General features: G+C 42.2%; 1 protein-coding gene across 2 annotated transcripts in view; it reads right to left on the bottom strand.

The window, feature by feature from the left end:
• The window catches only part of LOC137377567 (zinc finger MYM-type protein 3-like), a 130,074-nt gene that overhangs the window by 61,691 nt on the left and 43,179 nt on the right, over positions 1-25,204 (bottom strand). For both annotated transcript variants that reach the window (XM_068047330.1, XM_068047331.1), the window contains exons 6-11: positions 20,444-20,612; positions 17,468-17,680; positions 13,173-13,323; positions 11,708-11,823; positions 7,018-7,104; positions 4,716-4,866 (exon numbers count right to left, since the gene is read on the bottom strand). In XM_068047330.1, coding sequence (XP_067903431.1) covers positions 4,716-4,866; positions 7,018-7,104; positions 11,708-11,823; positions 13,173-13,323; positions 17,468-17,680; positions 20,444-20,612 — 887 coding nt within the window. The remainder of the gene's footprint in view (positions 1-4,715; positions 4,867-7,017; positions 7,105-11,707; positions 11,824-13,172; positions 13,324-17,467; positions 17,681-20,443; positions 20,613-25,204) is intronic.

The following is a 25,204-nucleotide window of genomic DNA, read 5'->3' as shown; positions in this document are numbered from 1 at the left end:
TTTTTCCAAAACGTACCAAAATAGTTAATACTGTGGGTGTGAAGGATGATCAATGAATTAGACAATTTAAAATCATGGTAATTTTCTTGCACATGAAGGCACAATTCCTCAATTCAAAGTTTAAAGCTAAATAATTTCATATCATGCACTTCAGCTACCTTACTTCTGTATTCCAGTTGAACAATTGCTGCATAACATGACTCTGCTACCTCTAAGAGTAAGATGAGCAGAAAGAATCATGCTAACCAAAGTGATCCATCTATAATTCATTTTAGAATCATACCCCTTTAACTCGGGCAAATCTCAAGTTCTAAATACTCCACATGTTGAAACCAATATAGGTATTCTGTTTTGCAGCATTTAAGCCAGGTGCATGTGCGGTCGGTTTCCCAAATTGATGAAGCTAGTGTACAATCAAATCATGAAAATCAAAAGACCCCAAGTTTCATCTGTGCTGTGTTGACTGATTCCATCCAGGAATAGCAGCAGATATACAAAAATTGGCCTCCGCTCTATTATGGGACTTAACAGAGTGGATGCTGAAAGGATGCTTCCACTTATGGGCGTGACTAGAACTAGGGGACACATTTTAAAAATAAGAGGTTTCCCAATCAAGCTGGAGATAAGAAGGTGGGTTGGTAATCTGTAGAATTTGTTTCCTCACAGCAGTAAAGGCTGGGTCATTGAATATATTCAAGGCTGAGTTAGATAAAACTCTTGATAGACAAGGGAGTCAAGTGTTAATGGGCGCAGACAGGAAAGTGGAGTTGAGGCCACATTCATATCAACCATGATCGCATCAAATGGCAGAGCAGACTCGAGGGACCAAATGGTTTACTCCTGCTCCTAGTTTGTATGCATGTGGGGGAGCGGTGTGGGTGTGAGAAAAAAAAAAAATCAGCAAGGATTCCAGACCCTGGTTGCCAGCTAATGATTTGTACTGGAAAATGGATCTTGTGTAGACACTGAATGAGCAGTTGGTGAATTTATCCCCATACACAGCTGAAAGAGTAATATTTCCTCCCCTCTCACGCAGTTGAATAACTGGCTAATACTCACTCACCAAAAGAAATCAGAACTCCCAGTCTAGACAAGCTTTTTTAATGAAAAAAATAAACAGAGGGCTTAGTGAACTCAAAACTTTAGTCTACCTAACAGAATTTGAATGAACTTCAAAAATTAGCGGGCAGCTACACAACCCGGAAAAAAGTACTGGATTGATAATGGCTGAGCGTGCACTAAGGTCTCTTCCGAACCAGTAGGCTTCATCAGTTCAGTAGCAGTTTAGTACAAAACACTAAACCGCATTAAAAGAAAATTTCTTACGGCAGTTCTTTTCTTCTGTGGCTAAGTTAACCAACTGCACCACCATCAAACCTGTTGCAACATGCTTAGTTGAATTTGTGTTAACATGTAAAGATTTTTCTGAACTTAAAAGATAAACTGAAGGAAATACTCATTAAATCAATCTATTAAAGGAACGCTATGTTTGTTGCCTTTAACATAGAAAGTGCCCCTAGGTGATTTAAAGGGCTGAGGGTGTGTAGAGAGGGGATAAAAAAGATAAACAGACAAGCCATGAAGGTGCAACAAGCATATTTTCCCAAAAAAAAGGTGGAGGGAAAAGAGGTGTAGGGTTATGGAGAAGACTTGAGAGTAGAGCTGAAGCAACTAAAGGCTTTGTCACCAATCATGGTGTGAAGCTGGGGGTGTGGGGAGTGTTGGTGGGGAGTGCTGGGGCAAGGTGATGCATGAAAGGCCAGAGTCAGACAACTGGACAGCTTCAGAGCTTAGAGGAATTCACAGCGATAGAGTGCAGCAAGATCATACAGGGGTAAAGGCCAGGATGATGACTTTAAATTTAATGGGTTGGGGGACTTAGAGCCAATGCAAGTCTGCAAGAATGGGAATGACGGGTGAGCAGGACATTGTGTGGGACAAGATTTAGATAGTTCAGTTTTAGACCAGATGGAGTGCCTGAGGAGTGGAGAATGGGAGAGCAGTGAAAAGGATTTTAGTGAAACTACATTTGCAGATCACATAAGCATGGGAATCCCTCGTCAGGGAACTCCTCTTTGCTGACGATGCTGCATTAACATCCCACATAGAAGAGTGTCTGCAGAGACTCATCAACAGGATTGCGGCTGCCTGCAACAAATTTGGCCTAACCGTCAGCCTCAAGAAAATGAACATTATGGGACAGGACATCAGAAATACTCCATCCATCAATTTCGGCGACCACGGTCTGGAAGTGGTTCAAGAGTTCACCTACCTAGGCTCAGCTATCACCAGTAACCCTGTCTCTCGATGCAGAAATCAACAAGCACATGGGAAAGGCATCCACTGCTATGTCCAGATTGACCAAGAGGGTGTGGGAAAATGGCGCACTGACACGGAACACCAAAAGTCCGAGTGTTTCAAGCCTGCGTCCTCAGTACCTTGCTCTACGGCAGCGAGGCCTGGACAACATATGTCAGCCAAGAGCCACATCTCAACTCATTCCATCTTCGCTGCCTCCGAAGAATCCTTGGCATCAGGTGGCAGGACCGTATCTCCAACACAGAAGTCCTCGAGGTGGCCAACATCCCCAGCATATACACCCTACTGAGCCAGCGGCGCTTGAGATGGCGTGGCCATTTGAGCCGCATGGGAGATGGCAGGATCACCAAGGAGGCATTGTACAGCGAGCTCATCACTGGTATCAGACCCACCGGCCGTCCATGTCTCCGCTTTAAAGACGTCTGCAAACGCGACATGAAGTCCTGTGACACTGCCCACAAGTCGTGGGAGTCAGTTGCCAGTGATCGCCAGAGCTGGCGGAATGCCATAAAGAGAGGGCTGAAGAGTGGCGAGTCGAAGAGACTTAGCAGTTGGCAGGAAAAAAAAACAAAGTGCAAGGGGAGAGCCAACTGTGAAACAGCCCCGACAACCAATTTTATCTGCAGCGCCTGTGGAAGAGTCTGTCGCTCTAGAATTGGCCTTTATAGCCACTCCAGGCACTGCTCCACAAACCGCTGACCATTTCTAGGCGCTTACCCATTGTCTCTCGAGACAAGGAGGCCAAAGGAAGGAAGCATGGATAAGGGTTTCAGCGATGAAAGGCTATATTAAGACTGCTTTTTTACGCAGTAAGCTGTATTGGTTTAGAAAGCACCGGCTGAAATATTGGTGCAAGCAGGTTCAATAATAAATTTCAAAACGGAATTAAATACTTGAAGTGGAGAAAGAGAAGGGGAGTGAGAATAATTGGAAAAGGTTTTTAAAGAGCCAACACTGGCATAATGGGCCGAATGCCTCGTGTTGCATCATTCTATGATCCTATGATGACGGCAATGTTAAAGAGAGAAAAATTCACTGTTGGTACAGGCTAGGACATGGGGTTTTAAGTGCAGTTTAGAGTTAAACAAGAACCCAAGGTTTTGCATGGTTTGATTCAATATAAATGAGTGACCAGTGATGGGGGATGGAGTCAGTCAGTCGCAAGGAAACAGTATGTAGCAGGAACTAAAAACAACGGGTTTAGTCTTTTTGATGGTCAGTTGTAAAGTGCTGACACCAATCACCCAAGGGACAGCACACAGATGAGGAGAAAGTGGACTCAAGCATAGATCCTTGAGAGGCTCCATATATGACAGCGCAGGAATGCAGACAAGTGTTGCTGCCTTTGGACAAGTCGGTGGAATCAAGAGCAGCATGCAGGAAATGAAGAGTGAAGTAGTACTGGGGAGGGGGAGACAGCATGGTCAACAATGTCAAATGCTATAGAGGTGCAGAGGACAAAGAGGGATAAATGCACTGCAATGGCAATCTAACAGGATATCACACGTGATTTTGATCAGGCAGTCTCAAAAGACTGAAAAGCAAGCCAAAAGCTGAACTAGATTAATGTTAGAATATTGATTTTTCAGAGAGAGTGCATAACTGGGAAGCTATGCCACATTTGAGAACCTTGAAGAAAAAAGTTGCAAGTGGTTTGATAGTTGCAGGGAGGTGATGACAGCAGTTATGAATAGGCAGAGGATCAGTGGCTGCAGCAAGTGAACCATTAACAGTGTCAGATAGCATGTGGCTCAAGTAGAGTCATTGAGTGGTTAAGAGACAAGCATGGAGGGGTCAAGGGATCAGGAGATGGGTCACAAAAAAGGAATGGATGGAAACTACATACATATAATGAGCAGTCACCAACAGGTCAGAAGCAGAGGGTGGGAAGGGGCAAATAGAAGCTAGAGGCAGAAGCAACTGTATGGATGCCCTCAATCTTGAAAATAAAAAAATCAATAAGCCTTCACACTTTGTATTGGAGGATTTGGTTTGAGGCGGTGATGTATAACTTGAGTCTCTTGGGTTGTCCTTGCCCTCCAAGAAGATTCTCGAGTAATAGATGATTTTGGGTGACAAGAACAAGGCACTGTAATGCTCCACATGGCACCGTCAGACCTTGTGCATTCAAGTTGAGGGAACTGACTTATACGAACGTACAAATTAGGAGCAGGAGTAGGCCACTAACCCCTTGAGCCTGGTGGAACAAAAATGGTCATCGTCAATGGAAAGATGATTTCGTGGGAATGAGGAGACTGAAGACAGAAACAAGGGAATCTGAAATTAGATAATTTAAAAGTACTGCCATCTTTGGTATGGCAGCCTTCACCTCCTTTGCATCATATGGACAAAAAAAAATTTCTGCACAAGAATGCTCTATTCATTTGAGGTCATACCTTCACTACAGAAATTCTTTTCTACGCCCGAAAACTTAATCTTCTCATGTAGTATCTTCTCCTGTTTGCAATATTCACAGATGGACACAACACCATGCAGCCTCTTATAATCTTCACAGCATACTCTGCAACAAAACTGCCGAACACTGCCCTAAAAATAGAATTAAAAAGTGAATACCCCAGCTCAAACAGAAAATACCCTCTTCTCTCACTAGTTTTAAATGTAGCTATTGCCCCCTTTGTTGACATATAAGAGTTAGTTACTTTCTCTGAATGTGAATGGACAGTAAACAAAAAAACATTCAAATCAATTTCTACATTGCCAAAAGTGGAAGAATCCACGCAAATGCATTGCCTGCTCTGAAACTCACCTGCTGCAACAGAAACTGACAAGAGGATAAGAGCAGACCACCCATTGCTGACTTTTCTTTAAAATATAAAAAAACTGTCCTGTATCTAGCAACAGTTCATTTTCCACCCAATAACACCCCTTGTGTCGATTCAGTTTGGCTCAGTGGCAATCCTCCTGCCCGAGTAGAAAGTGCGTGCTTCGTACCAGATTTTCAAAGGATACCCTGGGCTGACACACACATGCAGTACTGAGGGCGTGTTGCCACTTCAGAGGTACTGTCTTTCAGACGGATGTTAAAGTGAGGCACTGTCCATTTGGTCAAGTGGATGCAAAGGATTCCATGGCACTATATGAACATCAAAAATGTTCTTACCCTGTTCTGTCCAACTTTTATCCCTCAGCCAACATTATCAAAGCAGATTAGTTGGTTCTTTATCTGCTGCTTGTGGCTGCTGCACATGCCTACAAAACTACAGTAACTATACCAGAAAATGATTCAAAGGCTGCATAGCAATTTGGAACATTGAGGCTACGAAAGGTTTTGGACACACAAATAAAAGTTCCTTCTTTTTCTCCTGCAAGTTTCTCTGGTTCTGCTTTATCTGCTAGGGACGTACTGCCAGGTCCTTTACCGATGCCTTTATCTTACTGGCCAGCAGGGGAGACACAAGAGCAATGGCTCTTTTTCCAGGACCAGACTGATTATCACAGTGCTGGGAGCAAAAAATATGAAACCAGTTCAGCTGAACAAAGTTCATGTAAAATGTGAAACAAGTGGCCTGTCCTAATGACTTCATGAATGGTGCTAAACTGCACAGAGAGTTTCAAGTTTGATCGTTAGCCTGTTCAGTTAACCCATCTCAGTCTGCTTGGTAGAGAAATGCTACCACTAGCCTTGGCAATCCCAGGCCAAAGAAAGAAAGGTCCCTATTCCTAATTGTTCCAGTGACTTCTACTGGAAAAATACACACATCTAAGGCAGGTAATGATAAAATCAGATTAGCTGTGATGCACCACAATTAACAAGCCAGTATTCACAGAATGGAGACTTGACCATTGGAGGGCTGCAGAACTGTTCCCAAACAAATTGCTGTTTTTAAGCAGAGATGGAGTATTGGGAGAAAATCAGAACTAGAAGCTGAGAAAGAGAATAAAAACTAAATGCTAATTTATTTTTAAAAGCTATTGTGAATTTAAATAACCTCAAAATTGATTTTTCTACAAATTATAACAAGGGTAGCCAGAAACTGCTGAACTTTATCCTTGCTTTAATAAAGGGGTTGAAGCAAGCAGTCTGTGGTGATTTCACAAGAATGAGTGGGAACTAGATACAGAGCCATAATATCATAACAGCAGTTCAGCACATAATCTGCATTCCATATTTCCACATTAAAAACATAATCACAGAAATTATATAATGGTTACAACACAGAAGACCATTCAGTCCACCATGTCTGTGCTGGCTCTCTGCAACTCACCTAGTCCCCCTCTCTCGTCTTTACCCCATAAACCTACACATTATTTCTTTGGATAATTATCCGATACTCATTTGAAAGCCACGATTGAATCTGCCTCCACCACAATTTTAGGCATAATGTTAGTCATAACATGTTTACAGCATACATATTTATAATATTTTGATGTTCATTCTCATCATGGAAGTCCACACCTCCTTATTTAGTTCTTAATTTCTTACTGACTATTCTGTCCCCCATTCATGTTTTACTACCTTCATTAGAACACTTCATTTCAATCTCTCTCCCACTGTAAAAATGAATGAAAGCCTCGTCATTGTGAACATCTGGCAAGATGAAACTTGACCCATTAGAATACAACTACCAAACCTAAGGATAATAAATGCAGAAAGGAGGGAGCTAAACGCTAAAACCTTATTTACTCCTCCAACAACTTCATATATAGAGTGCACAAACAAATTATCAATGCCCTTACTTGCCAGTCCAATATTTCCGGTTTCCCATTGAAGATATTGTGACAATATGTGCAGTTAAGTTGTATGCTGCCTTCAGGGCTGGATTGCTGAAAGAACAGGTTTTCAAAATTAACAGAAAAATAGTGATATATCTAAGTGAATACTCCAGGGGTTGTTATTTATGAATCATATGTCTGATATATGGTAGCTTTAAGTTAAACATTAAGGATTTAAACAAAGCTGAATTTCATCCCTTAAGTAAGCATGCATGGTCCTATGAATTTCAATGATAAGAACCACAAATAATTACATTGTCAAATATACACAACTGAAGGAAACAGAGCACCAGATGCCTCATCAATCAATGCACCCCATCTCCAAATAGCAGTTAAAACAGACATTGCTCTGAATGGCACGGCACTGTCCCTACAGCAAGTAGTTATTTTTCACTTAACTCCATGCAAAACTTTTTGTACCCAAGATCATTTTGCCCCATTTCCCAACAGAAAATTAAACTGGTGATTCTGCCAAGATTCGATGCAGTTCAGAACATTATGTTGTGGAGTTTTATAAAACAATATTTCTAAAAAGTTAGTAGTAATCACAAGAAACTGTATAACTTGCAACTTTAACAGAAAGCAACTAAGTCAGTATTTCCAGCAAGCTGCTCGATAAACTGTGGGGTGATAGTTACCTTGAGTTTATCTGAACAGTCCAGCATTCTTGGTAAGAAGTCCTAACTGGAGTTTAACACAACCAGCTAATCAACACAACAAGCTGGAACTAGGGTATCAAACGTACTGTTTGTGGTCAATATCTGGCCCGGAGAACAGCGCAGTCCAGTGTCTTGATGCATAAAGTTTCTGAGTCTACCAAAATGGGAAACATATCTCCAAGGCTCTGCATTTAACCCTTTGACAAAACTATGCCTTTTAAATTTCACACTGTAACGCTGATTTCATGCAGCCAGTAGGGGCATCTAAAAGAAGCGATGATCAATATGGTTGCAGTCATGCCGCTGGCACACATTACATGCAAGCAAGGTCCAGAAACTGGCATACACTGTACCTGTTTTATGCCCTAAAAACAGGCGAAATGCATACCAGTTTTTACCCGTGTGCCCGAAGTAACTTCTGCTGAATGTGGCCCAAACCAACGGACATAAAATGAGTTTAACACCCCTGAACTAACATCTATTGAGCATGGTCAAAGTTCAAGAACCAAAAAGGGAAAGCTTATACAGACAGGAGGTTGCAAGTTTCAAATACAGTGTGCTGGAATACCTACTGCAATCAGAATCAGCCCAAACATAGGCAAACCATGCAAGAAATTCCAAACCAAAACTATGTGACACTTGATGTGCTTTACTACTAACCAACTCCCTAAAAACTGCATACTACTTCACCACTCTCTCTTCCCTTGCTTCTCTCCCACTTCCTCCTTCTTCCCACCCCACTCCCTCAGCCCTCTTTTTGTCTCTTCATTATCAGCACCAGTGATGTTCTACCATACTCTACATTTCCCAAGCAACAGCATTCAGCTTCTTTGCCAGAGGTCAGCAGTGCACCAAAGGCCTGGCCTGCAAAATCAAAATTGTTCTTTTCTGTTCCTTGACCAGCTAAACAGCCAACTGTGCACAACACATCACACTAACTAACATGGAATTGCCAACTTGATTACACAGAAATTAATCCAAAATACACTGACCCAGATTTTGCAGTCAACGGCAAATGAATAGTGTGAGCTGTTCATTACACTTACACTTGCCTAGAGACTTTCTATGGGCTTTTGCTCTGGAATTTGCAGTGATTCAAAATCTAAAACAGTGCAGCGCCTTCTACAGGGGAATCTGGGATTTGTGCGAAAAGGGCAAACAAATGTATCTGAGGAACTCCTGCAATATAGAAGGGCTTTACCCTAGATGAAAGATCATCAACTCTATTTTTCTCTCCATAGATGCTGCCTGACCCGCTGAGTATTTTCAGCATTTTCGGTTTTTATTTAAGCAACTGTATATACCTCCTAAACCAAATCAAAGAATACTTAGAGACATGCAGAGGCTGAACCAGAAACTCTAAGTTAGAATAGGTAATTCAATGCCAAATCATGGACAGAAGCAAAATAGAGGAGGAAGGAAAGATGGGATTGAGCGATAAAAGGGATGAAGAAACAGTAAATAAAATGATTTTTTTTAAACCTCACCATTAATTTAAATCTGAGGGAATGAGACTCCATGCTTTCTAAAAGTTAATTTTCGATGCCAGAGAGATTACGTGACAGTCATTATGATTCATCACACCATTAAAAATTAGCTTCTACTTGAATGTAGAAGCCCTAATTTTTCTGGTGTATTTCGTGCGAAGCTATCAGGGAAGTACCCCAACTTCACACCCTTCCATGTATCTGAATGCCTAGTCTCTGGGCAGATACTGTTACAGCAAAGCTTCCAATGACGTGGAGAAACTCAGACAATTTCCTGATGTCCACATTTATCTGTGCACGTGTGCTCATTGGAAGTTGCTGCCCAATTTACACTTTAATAACAGCAAGTGTTGATTGTCTCAAGGCTATTTTTAAATTGCAAAGTCCAGGCCATTATTTAACCAAGCCAGAATGGAAGGAACACTGCCCAGTCTAAGCTCATGTTACATCTTGCTTTGTATCTCAATGCGTGGGCAGGCCATCCAGTGTTGCTCAAACAGCCATACCCCAGATTGAGCAACGCTGGATGGTTAGCTCTGGATCCTCACCTGGCAAATCTTACTACTCACCTGTAACCAGGTATCGCATCATAACTCAAAATCCATTTTTTTTATCCTTGGATACTGGGTGACATTGGTAAGGTTGCATTTATTTCCTATTAAAGCTGCCCTGAGGGCATCAACAGCCAACCATGCAGTAATGGGACAGGAGTCACATGTAGGTCAGATTCCTACATGTTCCCACCCCTGATGTTTATTAGCGAACCAGTTGGAGTTTTATGACAATCAGGCAGCTTTCATGATTATTTTTCTGGTGGTTGCCCACAAATTACCAATTTTATTGAATTCAATTTCACAACTTTACCATACTGGGAGTTGAACTCAGGATCTCTGGGTTACTAGCCCAAACCTTAACCAGTAAACTATATGGTGCCCACATTACCAGTGTGGCCTGTTTGCTCAAAATAATGTCCTGCCTAAATGAGAACCGATGTCTCTTACTTTGATCCCCAGAACGTCAACATTGATGGAAGGGTTGAAATTGCTGCATTAAAAGGAAAAAGCCCCGGAAAGAAAGAAGAAAAGGATTAGCAGGAGACATTTAGCACTGCCTGCTTAATTTTTCATTTGTCAATATAAAACTAAGATACAACCCCATGATTGAAATGTAGTTTAACTATACTTGAGACATCGGCCAGGATTTTACCCTTGGCGGACGGTAGCCATCCACCAACTACAAAATCGGTGGCGAACCCGCTTCCACCTGGCCTGGGGATCCGACCTGTATTTTGCAGGTCCCTGGCCTTTAATTGTCCTGAGGTGGGACTTCCACCCACCTGAGGCAGGAAGTACCGCCTAACAGAGCCGCCGGCCAATAAGCGGGCCGGCAGCTCTTCGTCCCAGCAGCGCCACCGGGAACTGCGGCCACTGCTGAGACGACAGCCAAGATACCCGATGTTGGGGAGCCCTGAAACTAAGGCAAGTTTATGCTGCCTCGCCGGGGGTGATCGGTTGGGCCCCGGCGAGGCAAGGGTGGTCGTTTGGGGCGACGGGGGTGCATGTTGGGGCAGTCCTCCATCGGGCAGAGGGTGCCTGATCAGGAGTCTCCCCGCCCCCCACCCAGGCCGTCAGAGAGCCACCTGCTTTAGTTAGGCGGCTTTTTTCAGGCCTGGGACGCCTGCCTGCCAAGGGTAAAATCCACCTGGAGGCGGACAGAGGCCCTTAAGTGGCCACTTAAGGGCCTTGATTGGTCTGGGGCAGGGGGGCATTTTTCTCTGCCGCCGCCCTTTGTAAAGTGGCGGCGGAGACGCGAGTGGGTCGGGAAGGACCCCCACTCCATTTTACACCACCCATCCCCACCCCGCTCTTGCAGGGGGCATCAAATTCAGCCCATCGTGTTTTGTTTGTCTTTCTTTTTGCAATCTGCTCCCCACTGTTTCCGGCAGGTTACTGCTCAATGTCTTCTTCCACCGCTCCACCAGCAGAAGCTTTTCTTCCAATCACTGATGCTCCACATTCTGTAATTCTGTTGATCTTGCCACCTTCCTACCAGCCTCCTAAAAACCCAAGTTTTGACAAAGGATAGATCCACACCTCACTCCGTTCTCTCCACAGATGCTGTCTGACCTGCTGAGCGTTTCTAGCATTTTCTGTTTCCATTTCAGATTTTGTACAAATGCAGTTTTTTGTTGCTAAAATCTTCCTATTCAACTGAGCTTTCCCCTTTCTTGCACCTTTTCCAGCTTCTGACATATTTTCTATATGCGTGGAATACATAAAAGTACCAATTGCTGCAGCCTGTGCTTCAATGAGTTGCTCATTTGTTGTATTAATGGGAGAAAAGGAAAAACAGTCCTGCCCTTAAAATTAAAAAGGGACTACTTCACACATGCCACTTGCAAGGTTTCCATCTAAATGATACATCATTCATAAACATAAAACTACTTCCTTCCCTCCCACATGAAATAAAATCAAACTAAAAATATGTTTAAACAAAGCTTCAATTTACCTGAAAATTAGTCCAGCAGTTGGGGCTGCAGAACTGATGCACAACTCGGTCGGTCATGTTGTAATAAACTCGCTCTGAAAGATTCTTTTTACAAAATCTGCATTTAGATTTGGGTGCTGTAATAAAAAAAACACATTAAATCACCATCTTCTGCACGTACTGAAAAACAATACTGCCGAGCTCATTCAATAGTGCTGCATGTGTGATAAGTACTCAAGTACCCCAAAACCACTCAGTGGTGCAGAGGAAAATATCTTTACGCTGTCTTTGTCACTTTCTTAGTATTAAGTTGAAATGCTGCCTGAGTTGAAGTGGTGACTATAGTTGGCAATTTAGAACTGCCCCACGAAGCTCTATTACAGAGGAAGTGAGGAAGCCACCGAGGCTAACTATTTTATCCGTGGTGCCACACGAGGAAAGCACAATACAAGAACATGCTTCTCACCAGCAGCTTTTTTTCCTACCTTATTCTCTTCTAACTATGAACTCAGTTACAAGAAGTTGGATGTTCCCCTCAACCAATGCTCACATACATGCATATTCCAGTGATGGACACCGGACAGTAATCAAATTGCTAATATGAAACAATATACAAGGAAAAACTCATTGTAATTAAAATTTTGCAGCGTGTGTTTTGGAAATTATAAGTACAAATAAGTAGATCATACTTGCGTTATGCCACTGCCCATTCTCACTGACAGTCAAAGGATACAAAAGCCATTTTTTCTCAATCAGACCTTCAACAAGTGCCACTCTAGGGTAAACAAGATTATTGGGAAGTAGGGGAAAATCCTGGTGACTGAATACTAATTCTATGGCTTCTTTTCTTCTACACCCACCACCCCCCAAAATTTTTTTTTTTAAAAACACACCACCTAAAATATTAGCAAGCCACCCTTCCTCACACTGCATCCCCCTCCCTTCCACCCATCCCAAATAACAATACACTGGTTAACCCCAGCCATCGCTTATTTAACCAGAATGAACACTTTTTCATGAGGGGCCATGGCAGCGAAATCAAACCAAAAAGCTAATCCAAAGCCAGGTCAATGCCTTCATCATTCAGCAAGTAGATAACACTATTGGCCTTCCAGCTGTCAATAGATGAAAGTTGCCTCAATGCATCTCTCCCAAACTTGACGGTAGGTATTTTGATCTCGGCCTAACTCTACAATAAAGGGATTTTGATTGGTTCTCTCCTTCTGCTCCCAAACCGATCCAAGACCAGAAGCCTCCACTGCTGCAAAGGATACTCATTACATTAACTACTGCTCTTTCACCATAGTGGTCATCGTTCAGCCTTTGCCTCTCAGTAAAATGAGCTGTGTCCCTTTTCACACTCTGGGCACTGCATCCTAGAGTACTCAATGCAACACTGGATACCAAAAGAGTGCTTCATTTAACAGCAACATATTTCCTCATTTCAACATGCACAACACACAAGGCAGAAGAAAAGCTGTAGTACCTATTGTTCCTGACTGTTTTACTTTATATGAAGTGATGCAACACAGTGAACAGAAGAAGCCCATCTTTCCAGTGGTATCCACATTTGCTATCATGTCGAAGTTCTTTCCCAAAGTTTTACACCAAGCACAAGGAAGCACTTTAGTGTTTTTCTGAAGGAGGGAGAGAGAAAAAAAAGTGGTCAAATAATTGGCGATTCACAAATAACTGAATTGACATATATGTCAATATTACTCTTTTATACAGCTGCATAAAAATAAATGTACCAGTCTCCCACAACACTTCAGCTAAGTGTTGTGCCAAGCCAAGGCTACTGTGCTAGTGATCCTTTTTGGAAAATGTGGATATCAAGCAAGGATAGGATTGAGACTGAAGCAGATTCAACAATAACTTCCAAAAGAGAAATGGATAAACTCTTGGTGAAAAATATGAAGGCCTTTGGGGAAAGGGCAGGGCACTGGAGTGGGACTGGTTGGATAGCTCATTCGAATAGTCAGCACAGGCATGATAGGCCAAATGGATTTCTGCTGTGTTGTATCATTCTATGATCCCCGACTTCCCTGCCCACCCCAAATTAGCCTCACTAATGAAAAATGGGCATCTTCAGGAGACAAGAGAAAAAAGTCTTTAAAAAAAAAACCTATCCGGAAGAATTTATAAATGCATTAAAGACACAAGATTAACCAACCGTACACTAAAAAAAAATTGCATGGCTTCCAGTTGCAGGATGAGGTGTCCATAATCATGACCTTCTAATTGCTCTTATTGACACAATTCCCTCTAATCTTGAATAAATGCTCTGTCGCAGAGAACAGAGGGAAATATCAGAGGGATAAACAAGTTAGACTACGGTCACTCAGTTCAATGTCAAAATGACAATTGAGGTGACCTGGCTACAGAACATCTACTCACCGGATTCAAAACATGATATAAGGAGACCCAAAGCAAGCGAATCTTTTATTTTCCCTTTTAAGTAGCTTTTATTTATCGAATTGTAAAATGCGTAAGTCTTGGAAAAGACAGCATCATGGCTTCAATAGACACAGAATACAGGAACAAAAACAACAAATTATGCATTTATATAGACAATTCAAAATAAAAAAATTCCAAGGCGACACAGTGGCAAGCACCGCAGCCTCACAGCTCCAGCGACCCGGGTTCAATTCTGGGTACTGCCTGTGTGGAGTTTGCAAGTTCTCCCTGTATCTGCGTGGGTTTCCTCCGGGTGCTCCAGTTTCCTCCCACATGCCAAAGACTTGCAGGTTGATAGGTAAATTGACCATTATAAATTGCCCCTAGTATAGGTAGGTGGTAGGGAAATATAGGGACAGGTAGGGATGTGGTAGGAATATGGAATTAGTGTAGGATTAGTATAACTGGGTGGCTGATGGTCAGCACAGACTCGGTGGGCCAAAGGGCCTGTTTCAGTGCTGCATCTCTAAATATATATAAAAATATATAATATATATAAGGTGCTGCATAGAAGGACTAGGTGAAGAATGGACACTAGGCCACTAGGAGGAAACACCAGGAAGGGTGACCATAAGATTGATCAGAGAAGTAACTTCTAAGGAGGGTTGGAAAGGAGAAGAGGCAGAGAAGTTTGGAGAAAAATTCTATAGCATGGAGCCCACGTGACTGAAGACATGGCTAACCACAGCAGCATGAAGTGCAGTCAGTGGAAATTAGTGGGGGGTTTTTTTGCAGAGGGTGGAGGAAACTGTTGGGTTGCAGGTGGTTAGAGAGATAAGGAAAGCAGTATGGCCATGGAGGGATTTGAACACAAGGATAAGAATGTTAAAAAAAATTCCAAGCGTTGGACCGAGACCCAGTGTAGGTCAGCAAGCACATGGGTAGTGGGTGAACTGGATTTGGTGTGAGTTGGGACAAAAAGCAGAGGAGTTTTGGATGAGCTTAATTTTATGGAAGGTGAAGCACAGAAGACCAATCAGAAGAGCAATAGTTTAGTCGAGTTTGGAGGTAACAAAAGCATAGATATCAGCTGTAGATAGGTTGAGGTATGGTAACATAGTGGTTCTATTGGACTAGTAAGCCAGTGGCCTGGACTAATGATTCAGAGACATGAATTCAATATACCACAACATCTGGGCATTTGAAATTCAAATAAATAAATCTGGAATAAAGAGCAAGTATCAGTAACGGTGACCATCAAGCTACTGGATTGTTGTAAAAACCTTATAGTTAATTAATGTTCTTCAGGGGGAAAGAAATCTGCTGTCCTTACTGGTCTGGCCTACATGTGACTCCAGACCAACAGCAATGTGGTTGACTCTTAACTGCTTTCTGAAATGGCCTACAAAGCCACTCAGTGCATTCAAGAAGGCAGCTCACTACCAGTTTCTTAAGAGCAATAAAGGACAGGCAATAAACGCTGCCCTTGCCAGTGATACCCACATCCCATGAATGAATGAAAAAAAAGGCACCGAGATGGTCAATACTATGGAGAGGAAGTAAAGGGTCTTGGTTGTGAAGAGGGTATAGGTTCAAATCAGAGTAAAGTAGGAGGCCGCAGTTGCAACAGTCTAGTTCTGCCTGAGGCAGTGGACAGGAAGGGGGATGTAATGATGAATAATCACCACCTGAAACGTTAACTCTGTTTCTCTATGCACGAAGGCTACCAGACCAGCTGAATATTCCCAACATTTTCTGTTTTTATTTCAGATTTCCAGCATCTGCAGTATTTTGCTTTTGTTTTCGGGGGATGGAGTCAGTGGCTATGGAATGCAATTTGTGGTAGGTGCTGAAGACAATGGCAACAGTCCACCAAATGTTTAATTGGAGGAAACTGCAGCTCATCCAGGACTGGATGCTGGACAAGCAGTCCAATAACAAAGAACAATGGAGGGTGCACTTAGCCAAGTGAGATTCAAGCTTAAGATAGCAGCAATGTAGAATGGCAGAGGAGTACTGGTTTGGGGGGGTGGGGGTGTTAAGTAGTATTTTTTAAAAAAGTCAATGCAAAAAGAGTGCAACCTAATCACATTAAGATACAACTAAATGAAAAGACTGAGTGGAACACCAACCTTTGCTAATGCATAATTCACTCAGCACATTAAGCATACCAACTTAACCATGCTTGCACATCACCTGATGCACCATGACAGGTTCTTGCTACAAGCTGAAGAGTCAGTTGTATACTAATGGTGGAAAAGCTTACCCAAACTGGTCAGTGAGTGAAAATACTCGAGAATCTACTGCACTCTGGCAACATTAATGTGAAATTGACTCTACCCCTGTCGAGGTCAAGAAGGAGTATTAGAGAAAATTGTAATCATGCCCCAGAAATAAAATACACACTTTAGAAACACAGGAAGTTTGAACCCCACTCTTGTTTTTTGGTGCCTCAGCCTTCTCTCAAAACATTTCCATCATTGGGATGCACCACAAATGAAAATAAAACTTTTTAATAAATGTCGAGTGGAAAATGCTGCAAGTATTCAAGACAGTGCCAAACAACTGGCATCAAGGCTTCAACATACAACAGCACCACCAGACAGCAGTAGGTGGCACTGCTGCTGATCGATCCTGGTTTGAATAATTTGGTATAGTGAGAAAATACTGTAATTTACAACCTGGTTGTATTGCCCACCAGTAATCTTTAATAAAACCCTATGACCCCAATTATAGGTGCTTACTTTTTCTCTTTTCAAATGCTGGCTGGCCTTTTTCTGTTAATACAGGCGGCACTTCTACCAATTAAATCTGCTCAGTAAGGGAGGAATGGAAGACAAGCAAAATCTGGGCAAGTCATGCCCAGAATATTCAAAAGTGAGCTTGGGTCAAATTATTGCTGGTTCAAGTCTCACACCAAGACTTAAGTGCAAAACCTAGGCTACTACAACAGTGCAGGAACATAAAAGTGCTGCATCAGAGTACTTTGGATGAGATCTTGAACTGAAATGCCATCCTTCATTCATGTTTCCACTGTTGTATTGAAAAGCAGGAATTTCATGATGTTTTGGCTAACCTTTTCATCTCAATCAACACCACCAAAACAGATTAACTGGAAATTTAATTCATTTCCATGTGTGGGATTTTGTTCGCCCCAAAAGTAAACTTACTGTGAAATATTTTGAAACCCTCCTATGAAAAAGTACGACATAAACACAAGTCTTCCTTCTGCAACTCCCCACTGAAGCTTGGGAGAGATCACTTGCTTGCCTGTTGCCCAAGTGAGAAAATGAATGTGGTACAGAAAGAGACATGGCAAAATAAGTTTTTTTAAATACAAAGTGTGACATGGGAAGCAGAGAAAATTATTAGAAATAAGTTTACCTTTTTATACATATTCAAACATCCTGTGTTGCAGAACCTCCTCTGTTGCCCTTCATGATACAGGTACTGAAGCATAAACCCTCGGTTGTAAAAATAAACTCCGCAGTTATCACAACAGTTGGTCTTCAGGCCATTACTTGCTCTGAACTTGCTGAAACAGGCGTTGCTGCACAACCGATGGACCACATTTCCATTACTGACCTCATGTAGAATCTAGAGGCAATAGTATAATAGTTTTATGCAACATTGAGTGAATATGTAATACAATTTGGGGAAGGAAAACAGTTGCACCCCACCTCCTGATTACCTGCAGACTTTAGCAACACGCCATTCACATGCCTCAGGGCCTCTGCATTTCTGACTCATCCAGGACCACTTTGGCATTAAGTCAATATTCCAGAGAGTGTTTTGTCTTTGAAAAATCACAAGTATTGGCAATGCTGAAGAAATTACAGCTATCCAAACATGCTGCACTGTTGGAACACCCACACCCCTCCTTCAGTATGGTTACCAATAATGGTAAAAAGTGAGAAGAAAAGTGTGATTGATGAGTTTAAATTTACTAGACCGTGTTACACAATAAAGCAGCAGGCCCATAAAAGTTGCAAGGTGCCTTAACATTCTGAAAGCCAATAAGATGGTTTTACACTACAAATATTTAGTGATGGAAGAAATAGATTTTTGTTTCTTAACAGTACACACAGAATTAATTATGCTTTCTGGGGGGCATTTCTGCATAATACAGAAAATACTTATTTCAGTGTGGCAGGCAAAGTCAATTAATGAGTCTTGGGGTTTGAGTTCTGTCAAACCAAAAACATCTGCACTCTCAGGCAGACACGAAAAATCCCACAATACTATTTAAGAAGGGGAATCCTGGTGTCTCTTCCAATATTTATCCCTCCATCATCACCAAAACAGATTCATCTGGTTATTATCGTATTGCTGGGAGTATGTTCAAATTAACTGCTGTTCCCTATAATTCCACAGTATCTACACTTGAAAAGTATTTAATTGGTTATAAAGCACTTTTGGTACATCCTGACATTGTGAAAGGCATTATATAAACTCAAATAATCTTTGATGATTGTTAGAACTTAATTCTTGAGCCATACAATCAGAGATATTTCAAGGTGGGGTGCAAACGTCCTATGTAAGTGACAAAGGATGACTAACCATTTAACATAATTAAGGGAAATACAGGTTTGAGAGAATAGAATATTTCAGTACAACTTCAAAGGGATTTGAAATGATACTTCTGTGCACCATTTGCCTCAGAAGCCAAAGGCATGTGCTTAGTATGTAACACAGTAGTAGAATTTTGCCATGCAAGAAGACAACATCTGTTTAAGGTTTAATGTGCCCAGGTAGAAAAGGTTTCATTGTCTTGAGTATTTTTAAGAATTTCAAAGTCTGTACATTTCTGCAAATATTCTGCAAAAATTTCTGCAATGTTCACTGAATGCTGTTAACTTACCTGTTCCATTTACATTAAAATACATTGCCTGAACACACACGTGTATTCAATCTGCCTACTGAAGATACCAGAATCAAGTGGCAGTACATGATTCAGTCTAGTAAGCCGGGGTGCAGTGGCATCTGTTCATTTAATCAATCCAAAGTCTCATCATCACTAACTGAATTATCAAGCAGGTAAAGGAACAGTCCCAATTTATAGGAATGGTCCATGATGCTGAATCCAGGAATAATGTGCAAAACCCAAAAACATAACAATGGCTTTGAGTGGGGGACAGTAATATTGTACAATGCCTTCTGCAGTGTTAAATGAAACCAAAATATGCAATAACATTTAGCATGCAGGATGTTGCCTGGTCTGGAGGGCATTAGCTATGAGGAGAGGCTGGAAAAACTCGGATTGTTTTCACTGGAATGACGGAGGTGGAGGGGTGACATGATAGAGGTTTACAAAGTTATGAGCGGCATGGACAGAGTGGATAGTCAGAAGCTTTTTCCCAGGGTGGAAGAGTCAGTTACTAGGGGACATAGGTTTAAGGTGCGAGGGGCAAAGTTTAGAGAGGATGTGCGAGGCAAGTTTTTTTTTTTTTTACACAGAGGGTGGTGAGTGCCTGGAACTTGCTGCCAGGGGATGTGGTGGAAGCAGATACAATAGCGACATCTTGACAAATGCATGAATAGGAAGGGAATAGAGGGATATGGGCCCCGGAAGTGCAGAAGGTGTTAGTTTAGGCAGGCATCAAGATTGGCGCAGGCTTGGAGGGCCGAATGGCCTGTTCCTGTGCTGTTCTTTGTTTGTTTGTTGGGTGCAACAAAAACAAAGAAGAATAGATGGGATGGGATGGGAGGGACAATGAAGATGCCAAGAGAATACAGTCATAATGAGCAAGTTTTGATCCTGGCTCACTTTAGCACCCGTGCCGAATAACACATGTACAGAAATCTTTGCTCAGTAATGCCCCCAGCAGGAGCCAAGATTTTTATCATGAACAGAGACTTAATACCCTATTGGCGGCATGTTATCGGCATCTGCACTTATATTCTGCCTCCAAAAATGTTCTCCTTTGCTGGAATAGTATTACACTGGTATCAGCAGTTTTATATTCTTTACTCCAGTGGCCATATTAACGAAGACAGCAAGCATCTCCCAGCTACTGGATCATGAATGACATTCACATCAAAGCCCATTATTAAGTGAAACAGCTGGTATAAAGTTATATGCATTAAAATGTCCGCAGTTCAATTGGTCGTGGATAATCATCAAGAAGGAGAATACTGGATATTCCCCCACCCTCACCAGTGCTAGGCCAACTGTAAACCTTAGCTACTTGGGATTCCTGGGATTTATATGCAATATACTGGCAGGAAAAGTCAAAATAAAGACTGCTGCAGAGAAGTAACATTTCCTCTGCTAGGCTACTGCTGAGAGTCCATGTGCACGTATGCACATTATGCTTGAAAATAGTATACACATCTGCACAAATGCCTGGTCACTCTCACCTTTCCTTTTTTATTGCAGATACTGCATCTTGAGGACTCATCTGACGATGAAGCTGGTTTAAGCAGCTTGGCTTCATAAAGTGACAGACAAGTAGCATTGCAGAATTCCTGGAAGGACTGACTTGAACCAGCTTGCGCCACAACCAGTTCCTTTGTATTCAAAATATCCCTGGAAAAAAGAACAGTGTGTTCTTAGAAACATTTTTCTTTGCGAGGGTGTGGCAGGGGAACGAACATAATTAATTAATCAAGACTGCAAAAGGGTGACATCAGAGGGAGTATGAGCTCAATGTTGTCATAGAATCATAGAATGGTTACAGCACAGAAGGAGGGCCAGTCTTGTCCATGCCGGCTCTCTGCAAAAGCCCACTCATCTGCCTTTTCTCCATAACAACGTAAACTGTTTCTCTTCAGATAATTATCGAATTCTCTTTTGAAGGCCTTAATTGAATCTGCCTCCACCACACTATGAAGCAAAGCATTCCAGATCCTAACCACTTGCTGCATAATAAGTTCTTCCTCATAACGCCATTGCTTCTTTTGCCAATCACCTTAAACTGGTGTCCTCTGATTTTGGATCCTTCCGCCAACGGCAACCGTTTCTTCCGATCTACTCTGTCCAGACCGCTTGTGATTTTGAACATCTCCTCTCAACCTTCTCTTCTCGAAGGAGAACAGCCCCAGCTTCTCCTACCTATCTGCATAACTGAAGTTGCTCATCCCTGGAACCATTCTCGTCAATATTTTCCACACCCGCTCTAAAGCCCCAAAATCCTTCCTAAAGTGTACTGCCCAGAATTGGACAAGACTCCAGCTGAGGCCAAATCAGTGTTTTATACAGGTTTATCACAACTTTGTCCTCACTTTCCACCCCATCAGCCTCCATATTCAAAGGATCATCCTCCACCATCTCCAGCGTGATGCCACTACCAAACGCATCTTCCCCTCCCTTGCCCTGTCAGCATTCCGAAGGGATCGTTCCCTCTGCGACACCCTCCATTACCCCCACCACCTCGTCCCCGTCCCATGGCACCTTCCCCTGCAATCGCAGGAGATGGAATACCTGCCCATTTACCTCCTCTCTCCTCACTATCCCAGGCCCCAAACACTCCTTTCAGGTGAAGCAGTACTTGTACTTCTTTCAATGTAGTATACTGTATTTACTGCTCACAATGTGGTGTCCTCTACATTGGGGAGACCAAGCGCAGACTGGGTGACAGCTATGCGGAACACCTCCGCTCGGTCCCCAAGCAGGACCCTGAGCTTCCGGTTGCTTGCCATTTCAACACTCCCCCCAACTCTCATGCTCACATCTCTGCACTGGGATTGCTGCAGTGTTCCAATGAACATCAACGCAAGCTCGAGGAACAGCATCTCATCTACCGATTAGGCACACTACAGCCTGCCGGACTGAACATTGAGTTCAATAATTTCAGAGCATGACAGCCCCCCATTTTACTTTCATTTTCAGTTATTTTTTCTTTTTTTTTCTTTTCCATTTTTTACAATCTTTTTTTTTGCATTTATGTCATTTCATCTTAGTTTGTTCAGTTTGCTTACCCACTGTTTTTTTTCATGTTTGCACTTGCTGTTGTTCATCTTCAGTCCGTTAACACCTTATCTGTACTAATGCTTTGTCTTTCAACACACTATTAACATATTGTTTGCCTTTGCTCCATGACCTTTTGGTCAGCTATGTGGCCTTGTCCAATCTACACCTTCTCCTTTGTTATCTTTTGCCCCACCCCAACCTCACTTGCTTATAACCTGTGACATTTCTAATATTTGTCAGTTCCGAAGAAGGGTCACTGACCCGAAACGTCAACTCTGCTTCTCTTTCCACAGATGCTGCCAGACCTGCTGAGTAGTTCCAGCATTTCTTGTTTTTATTACAGATTTCCAGCAACCGCAGTATTTTGCTTTTATTCATCGTAACTCACTTGTTCTTGTGCTCAATGCCCCTCTATACAAAGCCCAGGATCTCATATGCTTTATTTATCATTTTCTCAACCTGTGCTGCACCTTGAATGATTTGTGTCCATATACCCCCAGGTCCCTCTGCTCCTGCACCCCCTTTAGAATTGTATCCTTTATTTTATACTGACTCTCCTAAATCCTCCAACCAAAATGAATCACTTCACACCTTTCTGCATTAAATTTCATCTGCCGCTTGTCCGCCCATTCTACCAGCCCTCCTGAAGTCTGTCACTATCTTCCTCACAGTTCACAATACTTCCAAGCTTTGGGTCATCTGCAAATTTTGCCCTGGACACCGAAGTTGAGGTCATAAATATATAGGAAAATCAGGGGTCCTAACACCAACCCCTGGGGAACCCCACTATATATCTTCCTCCAGCCCAAAAAACAAACTGTTCACTACAGAGGAACTTGGAGTGGGAGGGAAAAGATCCCATTGTCGTGGTCCACGTAGGTACCAAGGATATAGGTAGAACGAGGTTAGGACACTAGTACCATCCCAATAGTACCAGGTAATGCAGAGATTATAGTAAGGGAGGAACTTAGAACAATCATCATCAGTAGAGAAAAAGCACTGAGCAAACTATTAGGGTTGAAGGCAGACAAGTCCCCTGCGCCTGATGGCCTACATCCTAAGGTCTTAAAGTAAGTGGCAGTGGAGATAGTGGATCCATTGGTTATAATATTCCAAAATTCCCTGGATATGGGAAAGGTTCCAGTGGATTGGAAAAAAACTAATGTTATTCAAAAAGGGAGGGAGGCAGAAAGTAGGAAACTATAGACCAGTTAGTCGACCATCTGTCGTTGGGAAATTGTTAGAATCCATTATTAAGGAAGTAATAACAGGCCATTTAGAAAGTCAAAACGCAATCCATCAGAGTCAGCATGGTTTTATGAAGGGTAAATCATGTTTGACTAATTTGCTTGGGTTCTGCAAAGCTATAACAAGCGAAGTGGATAATGGGGATCCTGTAGATGTAGTTTATTTGGACTTCCAGAAGGCATTTGATAAGGTGCCGCATAAAAGGTTAATACACAAGGTAAGTTCACATGTGGTTAGGGGCAATTTATTAGCTTGGAAAGAGGATTGGCTAACCAACAGAAAACAGAGAGTCAGAATAAATGGGTCTTATTCTGGTTGGCAAGATGTAACTAGTGGGGTGCCACAGGGTTCGGTCCTCGGGCCCCAACTATTTACAATCTATATAAATGACTTGGATGCAGGGATAGAAAGTACTATAGCCAAATTTGCAGATGACACTAAAATAGGTGGGACAGTAGTTGCAATAAAGAAATAAGAAATCTGCAAATGGAATATGGATAGATTAATGAGCCAAAATTTGGCAGACGGATTTTAACGTGGATAAGTGTGAGGTTACCCATTTTGATTGGAAGAATAGAAAGGCAAATTATCTAAATGGAGAGAAACTTCAGAGTGCTTCAGTGCAGAGGGATCTGGGTGTCCTCGTGCATGAATCGCAGAAAACTAGTATGCAGGTACAGCAGGATAAGGAAGGCAAATGGAATTCTGGCATTTATTGCTAAAGGAATAGAGTATAAAAGTAGCGAAGTGCTGCTGCAACCGTACAAGGCATTGGTGAGACCGCATCTGGAGTACTGAGTACAGTTTTGGTCCCCTTACTTGAGAAAGGATGTAGTTGCATTGGAGGCAGTTCAGAGGAGGTTCACGAGATTGATTCCAGAGATGGGGGGGGGGGGGGCTTGTCTTATGAAGAGAGATTGAGCAATTTAGGCCTTTACTCTCGAGAGTTTAGAAGAATGAGAGGAGATCGAATTGAGGTATAGATGATGATTAAGGGGACTGACAAAGTAGACGTAGAAAGGATGTTTCCTCTGGTGGGGCAATCTAGAACGAGAGGTCATAGTTTTAGGATAAGGGGTAGCAGATTTAAAACAGAGATGAGGAGAAATTACTTCTCTCAAAGGCTCGTGAATCTGTGGAATTCACTACCCCAGAGTGCGGCGGATGCCAGGACATTGGGTAAATTTAAGGAGGAGATAGACAGATTTTTAATTAGGAATGGGTTGAAGGGTTATGGAGAACGGGCAAGAAAGTGGAGTTGAGGCCAAGATGAGATCAGCCTGATCGTATTGAATGGCGAAGCAGGCCCGAGGGGCTGAATTGCCTATTCCTGCTCCTATTTCTTATGTTTCTTGTCACTCAGCCAATTTCGTTTCCATGCTGGTACTATCCCTTTTATTCCATGGGCTTTAAGTTTGCCGACAAGTCTGTTATGTGGCACTTCATCAAATGCCTTTTTAAAGTCCACGTACACCACATCAACCCTCTCTGTTATCTCACCAAAAAACTCAAGCAAGTTAGTTAAACACAATTTGCCCTTAATAACCCATGCTGGCTTTCCTTAATTAAACCACATTTGTCCAAATGTTTATTAATATTGCCCCGAATTATTGTTTCAAAAAGCTTTCCCACCAGAGGTTAAATTGACTGGCCTGCAGTTGCTGGACTTGTCCTTACACCCTTTTTTGAACAAGGCTGTAACATTTGCAATTCTTCAGTCCTCTGGCATCACCCCTGGATCTAAGAAGGATCGGAAGATTATGGCGAGTGCCTCTGCAATTTCCACCCTTACTTCCCTCAGTATCCTTGGATGCATCTCATCTGGTCCTAGTAACTTCTGAAATCTATTTAATTCCTCCTTTTTATCAACTTTAGCCTGTGAAAGTCTAGGCTTGAAATTTGAGGGATAGGATGATTAAAGCTGTTGGAATAGAAGCAGAAGGCTTAGCTGAAACAAACTG

Source organism: Heterodontus francisci, chromosome 15 (assembly GCF_036365525.1).
Source record: "Heterodontus francisci isolate sHetFra1 chromosome 15, sHetFra1.hap1, whole genome shotgun sequence".
Taxonomy (NCBI): Eukaryota; Metazoa; Chordata; class Chondrichthyes; order Heterodontiformes; family Heterodontidae; genus Heterodontus; species Heterodontus francisci.
This window is presented reverse-complemented; position numbering and strand designations above follow the sequence as displayed.